Consider the following 14,477-nt stretch of genomic DNA (forward strand, 5'->3'; position numbering starts at 1 on the left):
TCTGTTTACACATATTCCCCTAAGTCTGGAAATCAGTGCATCCCTTCCTTCCATCCCTAGTGAGCACTCCATATATCTGGCAAGTCACTCTAAACAAGCATTTCCTCTAAAGAGATCGGGAAAAAGAAATCCTGCACGTCTGGGACATTCCCTCCCCCGCAATTCCTCTTCACTTCCTGCATCTGTGAATATAGGATTCTCTCTCTCTCTCTCTCTCCCTCTCTTCCTCCCTCCCTCTTTCTCTTCAACTCGGCCCGTCTCCAGCGTTTAAGAATGCCAGACTGTAGGTTGCAAAACGCTGGGAGGGTTGGCCCTAGAAATTAGCATTGCTATCTACGCCCGGCTGAGAATGTGAGCTAATCTCCTGCAGCAGAGCCGTTAAAATAATTGATGAATGTGGGCTGGATTCTCAGGAGTGGGGAGAAAGGGGCGGGGGAGGAGGTACTGATTTCACTCCGGTGGCGTCAGAATTGCGTCAATTTGGGTTTCAACCACGTCTTCGGGCTCCGAGCTGGGTGAGTCAGAAGACTCGAACCAGCGGACAAGGGCTCACGAATCACTGTGAAGGAGGGGAGGACCGAGCGAGGCCTTCCCTCCCCTTCGTCTCTCCCCCACCCGCGATTCCTCTCTACCTCCTCCTCTGTCTCAAACCTTCCCGGTCTTTCGGGCTGGAGTTGGCATCACGTTGGAAAACACGTCTCCCCCTGTTTGTGTGTGGGGCGCGCGTGTGCGGCGCGTTTTCGCCGCGAACCGCCGGAGAGAGCGAGGCAGAGGGGCAGAAAAGGGCTTTCAGCACCTTGGACAGCGCGCGCAGCAAACAACATGGCTCCGATCACAGCCAGCAGGGAAGAATTCGGTAAGTGGATTTTTTAAAAGAAAAATGCAAATCAAGATTCGGTTCATTTTTCACCGGTCCTTCTGAGGCAAAGTATATGACTCTGCCATTTTGGACACCTTGGGGACTTTGGACACTGGAAACGTAAGGCATGTTTCTACTTTGATCTGGGTAGCCTCTGCGCCTCTCCTTTCAAGCACCCGTGGGCTGATGGGTGGATTTGACAAAAGTTTTTGCTTTTCTTCTTCTCCTCTACTGCTTTTAGATTTTCAGATGATTCCTTCTCCACCCTTCTGTCTTCCCTCCCCAGTTGCTGTAGACAGAATATAAGGACTGTGGTAGGGAGTGAGGAGAGAGAAATGATGGATTTGCCTCAATCTTTGTTTTAAGGAAGCTGTGATCAAGAATAGAATGAGTCATTTCAAACCTGTATTCTACATGCTCTCAGAATAATTGTCATAATTGCTTCCGTTGGTACCAAGATAGCTACTAGACACTCAAACAGATTAGTCACCCATCTCAACATTCATGTATCTCTTTCTTTCTATCTCCCCTCTCTGCATATGCCTGTTTGCCCCCGGTCATAAGTGTTGTTCCTTGGATAACGCACGTAAAGTGGTACCTCATGCTTTTAACTCAGTGCAAGATTTCAGAGAGAAACTTAAAGCGGTCTGCCTGTTTTGGCTGTTACTTAACATCAAAACCTGGCAATTAAAACCAAACCAAACCTTGCATTAATATTTCTCATCTGCTTAAAGGCTGAAGAAATGACCAGGAGAGAAATGCATATATAGAAAAGGTTCTTTTTCAGCTATCGAGTGTGGGGGAGGGGAGCGAGTGACCATTAACATTGTCCTATTTATTGTCTTTGCCATGTAATGGTCTCAGGATACCACTAGTACTTTATAGACAAAGTATTGTGTTTTAAACTCCTGATGGTCCCTTCTAGGACAATGGGATCATTCCTAAGGAACATATGCCATTCCTTCCACCCCCGGCTCAAGTTGTTCTTTTAGCTTTCAGTTGAAAATAAATCAGTTCAATGTTGACTTAAGTTTACATGCGGAGAATGTTGAAGGGGTCTTTTCAGACAGATACCCTTACAATCTGCCCTGTTCTTTTCTTCACAGCTAGTGGAGTCTCAAGTCAGCATCTTATTCTCACACAGATGTTAGAATACCTAGGTGATCATAGGAGAACAGCATCAAAGCAGATGGTGATCCCACTGGTAGTTACCATACAGCACATTTAGTTAGGATTTCTTCTTGTGCCACCCCCTCATAGGTGTCCCTAATTTCATTTGTGACAGCTTGCTCACCTCATAATTGACTTTGTGAAGATAATTAATATTTGTAACTTGCTCTCAGAAACAATCTGCGGGGTGGAAACATCTAAGCAATACTTGCAAACACATCGGTTGACAATTAAAATCTTTTCACTGGAGTTAATGCCCAACCCGGCCTCCCACGTAAAGTGTCTTATGGAACTGCTATTATCTCACTGCTGATAAGATTTGTCTCAACTAAAAGACACATATTCTGTGAACCAGAAAAGAAGGTGTCAGTGACATAGGAAGAGGATACATGGAATTGACCCAGTAACTAATGGCTTATCCCAAGGCAAGATTTCCTGCAGACTAACATACAACCATATTCAGCACGGTTGTCTTCTCATAAATCAATCCTAATCAAAATGGCAAAGCCCTCCCCTCAAAAGAAAAGACACCCCCCCCCATCAGAGTGTGATGCCTCCAAAAGTGGCAATTGCTCACACTCAATCCTTTCAAGGCTTGCTTACATGTAAGTCCATTCATGTTCCCATAATTTCAATTTAGGATTGAGTGCGTCACCCCTCTATCGTTCAAAAGCAGAGTCTTTCTCTCTGAAAATAATAATAAAGAACATATCCACTTATCCTTTCTGGAAAATCTCCCTGGCCCCCTCCCCCAGGAAGAAAGAAGATAGTGCACAGTTCCTTGAATACCTGTTCTCTTGCATGAAAGACACATTTATTTTCTGCATTAATGTTTCATGAGTTCCCATTTTGCTAGGGGAATGTGGACTTTCCTTTTGATTGTTGTTACCAGTGTCTGGTGCTTAAACTTGCTCAGAAATGTTACTTATGGGCAGAATTGGATTTCCAATTAGTGGTGTTCATTTGGCCCTGTGCTGCTTACTCATGAAATGCTAATGATCTCCTCTGTGTCCCACTTTTATCCATACTCCAGATGTCATTGCAGCTTGCATGCTGTTTTCCCTATTGCTGTTTGGAATGTGGGCTGGTTTCTGTGAGTGATGGAGAAAAAATCACAGGGAATGGATTCAGTTGCTGTGCTTGGGAAAGTAGACTTCACTGAATCATTGTTCTTTAGACACCTACCTTTGTATTGCTTCTGAAAATCCTAATGGATTTGTCCTGCAATTAGAAATAAAGAAACATAAAAAAGATTTTTTTTTAAAAAAAAAAAGCATGTACATAATGGGTAATGAAATAGTGGAAAATAATTGTACATGTTCATATCTGTATCAGTACTGATATCAATATGCCAGATTGGTGGAAAGATGCATAAAAGTTTACATTTTCTTGTTGTACTCTGATCTCTTCTATAAAGGGTTCATATAAATATGAAGTTTACTGAACATAAGGAAAAATGCAAAGACTAATATGAAAATGGACATTATGCATGTGAATAATATCTTTCAAATTCTTTTTTATCTGACAAATGAAAAGGCAAATGTGAAGGATGTAAGAGGGAGCTAAATGTGTTTGCATACCTACTGAATTCATAACTTTTTCTAGGGAAGCAACAAAATTAAACTTCACCATGCTGTTTATTACAACCATGATTGCCAAACTCCATTTATCTCAATCATGCATGCATCTGGAGAAATATCTCCAGTCAGAGTTTTCTCATACAGATTCATACCTGCAGGGGGCAGAAAACGAATATGCTTTCTGTTGGACAATATATTGTACAGTTGAATTGCTCTGCTCTACTATTTTGGCAGTTCTTGCTAAGTTAACTATCACTTGTGATCTCTGAAGTCCACTGTTCATACATTTGTTGCCATTTGCTTTGACTTGCAGATGAAATTCCAACAGTGGTTGGGATCTTCAGTGCCTTTGGGCTGGTCTTCACTGTCTCCCTCTTTGCTTGGATCTGCTGCCAACGCAAATCTTCTAAATCAAACAAGACTCCTCCTTATAAATTTGTTCATGTGCTGAAGGGTGTTGACATTTATCCTGAGAACCTCAACAGCAAGAAGAAGTTTGGTGCAGAGGACAAAGGGGAAGCCAAAAACAAGCCAATTATGCCAAAGAGCTCTCTGCATCTTGACCTGGAGAAGCAAGATCTGAATGGCAACTTCCCCAAAACAACCCCTAAAATACCAAGTTCCTCAGATGTTGAGGGCTTTACTCCAAAGTTCTTTCCTGAGAGGGAAAAAGATTCAGTGTCCCCTGACAGCTTGAAGTCTGCCACATCAATATCTTCTGAAGAAAAGCAAGATAAATTAGGAACTCTCTTCTTCTCCATTGAGTACAACTTTGAAAAGAAGGCTTTCATGGTGAACATCAAAGAAGCACGTGGCTTACCAGCCATGGATGAACAATCAATGACTTCTGATCCATACATCAAAATGACAATACTACCAGAGAAGAAACACAAGGTGAAAACTCGAGTGCTAAGGAAAACCTTAGATCCAGCTTTTGATGAAACCTTCACCTTTTATGGGATCCCTTATACTCAAATTCAAGATCTGAGTCTCCACTTTATGATCCTGAGTTTTGACCGGTTCTCCCGAGATGATGTCATTGGAGAAGTCCTCTTTCCCTTATCAGGAATTGAGTTGTCTGAAGGAAGGATGCTGATGAACAAGGAAATCATCAAAAAAAATGTTAGGGTAATTGATCTTATTTATTCTTTCTTCTTTCCCTACCTTCTCAGAGTATTTTGAAGAGATGAGCTGTAAAAATAGCAGTATAATGTAGACATCTTGAATAAATAAATGAACTAGACATTCTGAACAGGAAAAAGGATCTGTAAACCAATATTCTCTTTCCATTTGTATCAGGCCAGGCAAGAAAGGGAATGATTTGTAATGAAATAACTCCTGACACTAAATCTAAGTCTCAGTTTTCCAATTCCTACTTAGCACTAGAGCGCATGTTTTGGCATTTAAGATAACAACCCAATCTATGCAACACAACATTGTAAAACGTAATGGAGTAAGCCATGTTCCAGAGTACTAGAAGATGCTTTAAAATGAGCCAGACCACAGGTTAGTTCTGGAAGAAGCTCTACAAGGGATTTCAGGAATTCAACTGGTCCTTTTGAACTATCCATCTTTGCTGTAGCTAAAACGTGGTCCTGTGACCCTCTGTACTAACTAACAGAAATAGATCTTGCAACAAGCAGGATTGGGTATGGGAACTGCATCAGCCCAATAGCCCAGAGGTCATATTTTGTGTTATCAGCATCAAGGCATTGAACTCAAGTGGGACATCACAAGCAGAGCAGCTCTCTTACGCTCTGATCGATTAGAGCACAGTGCCATGATGCTGAATTGTTTAACAGCTATAGAAGTGGGCAGTTGTGAGCTTACAAATTTGACAGGAACAGCAATAGTTAAAATTTGTGACAGGATAAAAGAAATAGTCTAAATGTACCAACAGAGTTTTATGAGCCTTCTTAGTAAGACAAATTCGTTTCGCAGGAGGCAAACCAGAAGAAGCTTTGGTTCCTTGTCAAGCATAGTGTAGCAATCATAGCGCAAAGATACAAGCCAACAGCCTATGAGCCTTCACAGGAACAAGAAATTAGACAACAATCCACAGGGCTGCTGTAAACTGTCGATTCAATTATAATAAGAGATATTCAAATCAACTGCTGAAGGGCCGATTCCTCTCCTTTCTTCCACTGAAACAGTAATATCAATATTTTATTTGTGATTAAAAATATTGGAAGAAGAACTAATTATAGACACAGTCCAGGGCATGGGCTAGGTGTATACCTATCAAACAATATAGCATTAGAAATTACAGAAATAAGTCTATGAGCTAAATTGTACTAGTATCATCACCCATACAAATGCCACATGAATCCGAAACACATTCAGGATAGGATGATTCGGAATCCAAGGACAGCCTAGATATGTTTAATAACACCTTTTTCTACTTCAGATCATCTTGTCTATCTTTCCTTTCCTTTGTTGAGTTTCAAAGGAATATTTGCCAAGCAAAGTCACTCACTCCATCTCAGACCTATAATGAGAAAATCTGTAAGTGTTCAAAATGAAAACACTGTACAGGTATAGGGAGTAATGAAGATTACTAACCCTAACCCTGATGGAAATATACAAGAACTGTCACCTAGGGAAAAGGGGCTGAAACTTTTTTTTTTTTTTTTTATAAGTTCAGAGCAATGAGATAACCTTTGGAAGTGGTTCAGGCAGATGCCTCCCTTACTAATTGGACTATAAAAAGAGGGAGGAGGGACAGCAGACTTGCAAGATTCTGTTATTATAGCCTATCTCAATAAATTGCAGTTTTAGCCTTCCTGTGGAGTGGATTTCCTCATCTGGTCTACCTACTGGGGCTCGCAACAGGTCACTCTGCAGTAGAGACATGAGTACTAGTGGTTTGGAAAGCAAATCCATTTTTTTAAAAATAGATTTTAACTAATCTCCACAGGTGAGAGTATACGGCTTACCTTGTTTGAGTTCAAAAGGTAAGCAGAGTTGAGCTTGATAAAGGGCCCCTATTAAATACCAAGGTTATAGGTTTGACTGTGATGTTGAAAAAAAAAAAAATTGGAAGAAGGCAAAGAGAAACCACTTCCGTAATGCTTCTGAGAAATCATATCCATCCGTCCATCCATCCATCCATCCATCCATCCATCCATCATCTGTCTGTCTGTCTGTCTGTCTGTCTGTCTGTCTGTCTGTCTCTCTCTATCTATCTATCTAATTCAGCAATGTGTATTGAAAAAGAGAGAGGATTTCCATATATTACAAGAGTAAACTCAGTTTCTGAGTTGCTCCTCATAGAGCCAAATGGCACCATCCACACACAAGAAGTAGTATAAGAAGTTTTAGGGAAACTCAAAATTCAGGCTGCATTCTAATAAAATAGCCCAGTATCCAAGAGTTGCAGAGGGCTGGCTGGCTGTTGGAATGGGCATGGTAGGAGAAAAGACCAAGTAGAAGGGGTGGGGAATAGAGTATCCCAGAAAAAATAGAGAAGGAGAATTTGCTGGACACCTGAATACCTCATTTAATAGCACATTGCTTTATAATATGCTAAAATTGTTTAAATTTTAAATTTTAATTAAATTTTTAATTTAATTAAAATGATAATAATAAAAAATAAATTTAATTTAATTTAATTTAATTTAATTTAAAATTGATAATGAAGCTCAAGCTCAGATACTTTGGTCACCTAATGCGAAGAGAGGACTCTTTGGAAAAGACCCTGATGCTGGGAAGGATTGAAGGCAAAAGGAGAAGGGGATGGCAGAGGATGAGATGGTTAGATAGCATCACTGAAGCAATGAGCATGAAACTGAGCAAACTCAGGGAGGCAGTGAAGGACGGGAAGGCCTGGCGCGATATGGTTCATGGGGTCACAAAGAGTTGGACACGACTTAATGACTGAACAAAAAATTGTACTATGTACTTCTGCCCAATACTAACTGTGGGAGTGGACTAGGAGTGTCAGAATGACAAAAGCTTCATGACAGTGTTGCAACATAAGCCCCGCCCCTTTTCTATCTGCATCGTCACATTGCATGCATGCTCCAAAGTTGCAATGCCCCAACAGTGAGATTCCATGGACATTTCTGACATCGTAATTATAAAAATGTATTAAAATCTGCAAGCTGTAGATGTATCTGGTACACCTACAGCTTGCAGTAGTCCATCCCTTAGGATTTTATCTTGACTCACTTTTCTTTTCCCTAAATAGGTCCATGGCAAAGTAAGAATAATAAGCTTGTAAATTGCAGTTGTGGTCAGTAATCTAGGCAGATCAATACACATATGGTGTAGCCGTAGGATGCCTGTTTATGCAGCCATATTTTCATCCTTTAATCATTCAATCCTAAATTTAAGATATGAATTTCACCCTCTGAGAAGCATGGTATTTAAGATGATACTGATCAAAATGAAAGTAGCATCTCTAATGATTAATGAATGGAGGGTGATTATCAGTTGATCCTGCTGTGACTGATTAATGGATATTCCTGTGTCTGAACATGCATATGAGGACACAGAACAGTATTTTAAATGTGTTGGTCTAAATGATTAATGGGTTGCACTGCTTCTAAATCATTAACTACCCAATGTTGCATCCTTGAGAATTCCCAACCAATGTGGGGAAAGCTTCTTTATATCTGGGCAGAACTATTTCAAAATCTGCTATCGGGGTTCCTGAAGCTCGGTTTCTGCTATGTACACTAGTCTAAATGGGATGATTTCAGTTATTTGGCACTCCCATAAAGTTCTCTGACAAAAATTAGTATTGATACACTGTCTTCATCAGTAGTAATGCAGTGGCATAAATCCAGCTAGTTCATCCTTAACCAAATATTGGTCTGTAAAGGTATATTCTGCTGCCTAGTAAATCCAGTGACAAAACCTCTTTGATCTGAATGGCTTTGAACATTGCCTGTTATCACCATGGATGCAATCCATAGTATCAGCCAACCTTCAAGCTATTTATCTCAAGTTCCCAATAGTCCATTAAACATCAATTGGACAATCAGAATAAGTGGCTTTTAGGATGCAGGTATCCGTCTTATTACCATCAGGAGTTCTGGCTCCAATCCTAAACACTTTCCTTGCCCCCCTGTATTTAGCAGGGTTTACGACCAAATCAATATCTTTGGTATCTGGTTGCAAATCAGCTTGGAAGTAACTTCAGCTTAAGTGGCAGCCCATTTCCTATTGAAATCCCAAATCTAATGCATGTTTCAGGCAACGAATATCACTACTTGAGGACCTGCCAGTATATTGACTTTGGGATAATTGCTTTCAAAAGATCAAGCATCAAATCAAATTGCTTCAATGTGCAGCAAACAATATTCCCATCTGTAGTGTTTTATGGCTTTTAATCCATTTCTGACCTGAAGAGCTGAAGCTTGTTTGGCGTACATTTCCCTGCTTATATATTTTGTTCCCACAAGGTGACTATATTGTTTTCTGCAAAATCCAATTTGTATCTGATATTTTCTCCGGTCCATTGAAATGCTAATTCATCAGATATTATTTGTAACAACATTTCAAGAGATTGGCCCAAGGTTTTGTTCTGTATCTGAGGGTTTAAAAGGGAGACATTTCCCCCTCCTCCCCCAAGGCACAGTCTGATATTGTCAATGTTTTGAAAGAAGAGTTTCAGGTAATATTTCCCTGTCTGATTTAGGGAGTTTCAGAATTATATCACAGTTAGGACAGTGAAAGGAGGTAAAGTTGGCTCAAATATGAAAAATATGAATGAGTATTCAAACTTAATATACCACTGAGTATAAGTATTCTCTTTTGTACGATGAATCATAGCCATCTGGGGGTCCATATCTGGATTTTCTACCTGCCCAACATACAGATTTTTTATATTTGTCCCTTTCCTTTCCTTTCCCAAAAAAGTGACTCTTTAAAGGCAAGGTTCTTTAACGAGCAGCATAATTTGAAGAGTGCAAGAAGTACCAACTAGAAGAGAAGACTAAACAACCTTTGGTGTGCATGACATCTTAAGATTCCAGCCCTGGTACCATCTTTTAACTGGTCATGTCTATTGACTGCTTTGCCACCAACAATCAAAGGCATACAGTAATAATTAGTAAAATCCAAGGACAAATAATGATGACAATAAAAACCATTAGAGGTTTAAAACCCTCAAATGCATTTAGTACAGCTGCCATCGAATGCTGGGAATCTGCTGTCCTGCTGATCAGAGCAGATGAGTAACTTAAAAGTCTAGTCAGCTTTGCATCTGGAATGGGAAAGGGTATTCTTGTTCTTCATCTCAAGTAACAAAAGTGCTTGGCTTTCATTAAAGAACTTCCACTGGCAATTTCTGGGACCTCTGTCATATTTCTCCAAGCTTCACAATCATAGAAAGCTTTTTTTTTTTCCTGAGAGCCAGCTCAGCTGTCATCTGCCCGAGGAGCTTCGGGTTTGCTTCAAACATCTCTCTGAAATGAAATATGGCTTAAGTGTAACTTGGCAAGTTGTGTAACTCCAGCCATGATCATTCCAAAACTTTGGGTTGTAAAAGTATGACACTGCATGATGTGTGAACCCAATCACTGTAGCTCATTTAACAAATTGTGATAAAAAAAACAGATGAAATTGAATCAGATCATCAGGAAGAAAGTACTAATCGGCCCAAACCATATTTCAAAGTAATTTCCAGATTTGTCATAGATTCTCAGGTTTTCATGTGTTTTATCTAGTAACGTAAAGAGAGAGATGACAGAAATACATGGCACTGAGTGGGCCAGATTTACTACAACTAACTTGTTCCTTTGGTTTTAGTAATAGATAAGCACGTCTAGGTTTCTAGAAGTTTGGGCCTATAGCAGGAAGACAGACAGACATAGATTCATCCATTCATTCATTCTCCAAAAATGTGAAATACTTTGTTGCTAATGGCAAAGTTAGTTTACAAAATAGAATATTGGAAATCCGTCTGTATCACTGGATTTGAAACAGCTCTAAATGTTACAACTGAACCAACTTATCTCTCTAATTCTGCAGAAATCTTCTGGGCGTGGTGAGTTGCTGATCTCACTTTGTTATCAGTCTACAACAAACACTCTCACTGTGGTTGTTTTAAAGGCCAGGCATCTACCTAAAGCTGATGTTTCAGGATTATCAGGTAATTTGAAAAGGAGAATGCATGCAATGACATTTATGGATTTATAATTGGAAAGGTTGAGGACTTAATAGGTTGAAGCTAGAAATTTACAAATTACAGGAAAACAAGTGATTTTCTATAGGGACATGCTGTCCTTTTTAAAAATTGTTTCTTTCAGGGCTGCTTTTGAAAAGGGCAGATCTATGAATTTCTTTTTGATGGTTTTAAGCTTACTCTAACCTCCAGAAAGATAAATTCACAGTAATAAAACAAGTGTCTTCCATAGTCATAGGAGGCTTCAGAAATTACAAAATATCATATTTTGAATTCTAATATTAAGGGTGTGATCAATGGAGCCACAGAGGAGCAATGACTAAAACACCCCCCCCCCAATTTTAGTCCACATTTGTTTGTTGTGGCCATTTGCCATAATAATAGAGAATCATGATCACTTGTAGTAGAAATTAGATATGGCCATGGTGCAAGACAAAAAGATGATGTAAGACAACACAGCCTGCTATCTAGCTTGTGATCACAGGAGAAACTTAGATTTTACAACTGCCCAGAGTTGTGTGTACCCTAACCCAAAGATAGATAGATAGATAGATAGATAGATAGATAGATAGATAGATAGATAGATAGATAGATAGATAGATAGACAGACAGACAGACAGACAGACAGACAGACAGACAGACAGACAGACATGAAATTATGTCCTTTCAACACAGACTTATGTTAAGGAGCAGAGAGTTTTGTATTAATGTCATTTATGATCAGGGACGAGGAAGAATTCTGTTAACACACACCTTAATCTGGGCTGAAAACCCAGAGGTTCACTGGAAGAGGTTCACTGCTTTTTAGAAGGGTGAGGCATTTTTATCTCTCTCTCCCTGATTTGGAAACATGTGACAAATGTGAGTTTGAGTTGGTTTGCTCTTTTTTTTTAGCTTTTACTACTGGGTTTAGGGGTTATCTTGGCCCAAAGCCCTTAATGGGATCAGTTCAAGGCCTAGCAGCTACATTTTTAACTTTGGTCATCTTCTTGGTGATTTACAAGTTGTCCCAGTCCAGAAAATGAGGTAACTCAAAAACCAGGTTAAGTGTGAATGCAACAATAATTGGGAGGTGGGAGGAAAGAAGATGATTGTGGGTGGGTTATGAAAGCCATTCTAGGTTATCTACTCCAGAGATGTTTGAGGAATAGTATGAACACATGCCAACTTTCATCAAAATTTATTGGACTGGAACTGGGTGGTCTACCTACCCATAGACTAAACTTTAATTTGAATAATCCTTCATAAAGATGCTATAATATGCACCAGTCCATGCCCCTTTGAATTGGCTCATTATTTTTCTATTTTAGCTTTGCCTGTAACCTCCCATTTCCAGAATTATTAGCAATAACCGTTCAGACCCAGGAAATATAGGAGCTGCTAAACACCCTTGGAGATAACCCTACTAATGAAGGGTATGCTCTATCTTCCAAAATGCACTCTAGACCGGCCTTCCTCATTTGTGGTTTTGTGGAACCTTAGAGGTCCATGAGAGGTTGCCAGGGGTTCTGCAAGAGTTTATGATTGCAAAATCATCACCACCACCACCATCACCACCACCGATTTTTAATTTTCATACCATACAATGCTGCTTCTTGTAATGGTGGGAATTTTTAGGTGCCATGCCTCAGTCCTAGATACAATCATTTTTATGCAGGGGTTCCCTGAGACCTGAACATTATTTCAAGGGCTCCTCCAGGATAAAAAGGTTGAGAAAATCTGCTCTATAGAATAACAGAACATGTTTTTTTTTTTGGCTGAGTAATTGTTACATGATGATAAAAAGTTGAGGCTGAGGAAGAGAAGACACTTGGAGTGAGCAGTCCAGTCACTGAATTGACCTTGTTTTTTGCAGTCTAAGACAACTGTTGCATGTTACTTGTTTTTGCAGACCCCTATGTCAAAGTGAACCTTTACCATGCCAAGAAAAGGATCTCCAAAAAGAAAACACATGTCAAGAAGTGTACCCCCAATGCGGTGTTCAATGAACTTTTTGTCTTTGATATTCCCTGTGAGGGTCTTGAAGAGATCAGCATTGAATTCTTAGTACTGGATTCAGACAGGGGATCTCGGAATGAAATCATTGGCCGGTTAACCTTGGGGGCTTCTGCAGAAGGAACAGCTGGAGAACATTGGAAGGAAATCTGTGAATACCCTAGGAGACAAATAGCTAAATGGCACATGCTGTGTGATGGCTAACGAAGGAACAGGAGGTTGGAACTTTTCAAAGAGAAATCCCATAGGCAAGGATTAGTTTTCTTTCTTTGCAATGTATAATCACAGGCTTGTGCCCTTGGGGGTGGGGTGGGGGGAATCTTTATTGTTGTTAATGTTAAATGAATTGAATTATCAGAACAGAAGGTAACTACATTTTGGTTGAGGCTCTCTTCTTTTTGCAAAACCAAACCTTCCACATTTATCAAAGGTTCATATTCTGCAGGAGTATACGCCACTATAGGGACACAAAGTGCTGTAACCATAATTTGAAACGGTTTCTTTTTTAAAACTAATTTATGAGGAATCTTAGATCACTGTTGTCACCTAGAGGACAACCACCTCATTGATACATGTTGCTTGGTCTAGAAACACCTGTGTTTTTGTAAAGTCAAAAATCATGAAACAAATGAACAAAAAGGATTAAAATGGGATGTGTGAGTGGGAAGGAAATGTGTCCTTCAATTTGATTTTTTTTTTTTTTACAAAACCATTTTGCGTAAGGGTTAATTTATACTTTGAGTAATCCAAAGACTTGGGATTTTTTTTTAACAACTTGCATTTCATATTATCAGTCTCACTTGCTACCTTTCAAACTAGGAGGTGACATATTTTAGATTTTACACAAAGGACTGAGTCCATTACTTGAGATAAGTGCATTCAGCAATTATGTTAGCATCCTTGACAGGATTCACTTTGTTTAATCAAGGGCTGAGATGATAATGTAGGTGGGTGTAAATTTTACTATGAGGTTAGGGTTTGTGCTTTTACATATAGCCTATGGTGATTAAGAAAAAAAAAGCATTTATTTTGTCCTCTCCATCCCCCCTCCCCACATGAAACACTGAACTTTTCTCCCCCAAATTTAACCAGGTGAACTACTGTAGAATGTTCTTTTTACCTGGTATATTTTCAAACAGCTGAGGATCAAACTGAAACTTGTTTCTATTTGTTTCTATTTGTTTTATTATGCTAAACATAAAAACAAAACACACACAAAAAAAATTAAAAAAAACTCTAAAAAAGAGAAAAATGAACAAAAAAAAGTTAGGATATACATACCAAGCACTGATTCTTTTTAAAAAATGCCATTATAACTGGGTAAATATGGGGTTTTAGCAGAATCAGACTCTCGGCGAGCTTTACACCTCACGCTAACTCACATGTAGATAAGCTGTTTTCCTGTAGCAATTGAAGTAGCTCCATATCATTTGTGCCATTGGGTGACTGTTGAAAATCAGAGGGGTAGATGGGTGGGCAATGCCAGGAGAACCACCCTACCGAGATGCATGCATCATATGACCTTTTTTTTTTCCAGGTATGGGTGGGTGGAATGCAACTTAAGGTTAGGAACATACCTTCTGTCCCACCAAATCAGCCCAGAGATATGTAGTTTCCTGCCACCTGCCTAGGAATCTTCTTGACTAAACATTCCTAGGCAGATAGGACAGAAACTGAGTTGACTGAGCCCCTGGTGGGCTATTTTACATGTCTGATGGGTTGAACTCCGCTCGCACTGGCC

The 14,477-nt window shown here is 39.6% G+C and overlaps 1 protein-coding gene across 1 annotated transcript; it reads left to right on the plus strand.

The window, feature by feature from the left end:
• Positions 1-706: 706 nt before the first annotated feature.
• On the plus strand, positions 707-12,964 carry SYT4 (synaptotagmin 4). Its single transcript, XM_007430652.3, has 4 exons — positions 707-856; positions 3,923-4,737; positions 10,588-10,708; positions 12,633-12,964. Exons 1-4 carry the CDS (start codon positions 823-825, stop codon positions 12,938-12,940), a joined length of 1,278 nt encoding a protein of 425 aa, XP_007430714.1. The 5' UTR covers positions 707-822; the 3' UTR covers positions 12,941-12,964.
• Positions 12,965-14,477: the final 1,513 nt, after the last annotated feature.

The sequence above is a fragment of the Python bivittatus genome, unplaced genomic scaffold (genome assembly GCF_059951505.1).
Source record: "Python bivittatus isolate LINGU-HERP-01145 unplaced genomic scaffold, Pbiv_v1 ctg000570_np1212, whole genome shotgun sequence".
NCBI classification, from domain to species: Eukaryota; Metazoa; Chordata; class Lepidosauria; order Squamata; family Pythonidae; genus Python; species Python bivittatus.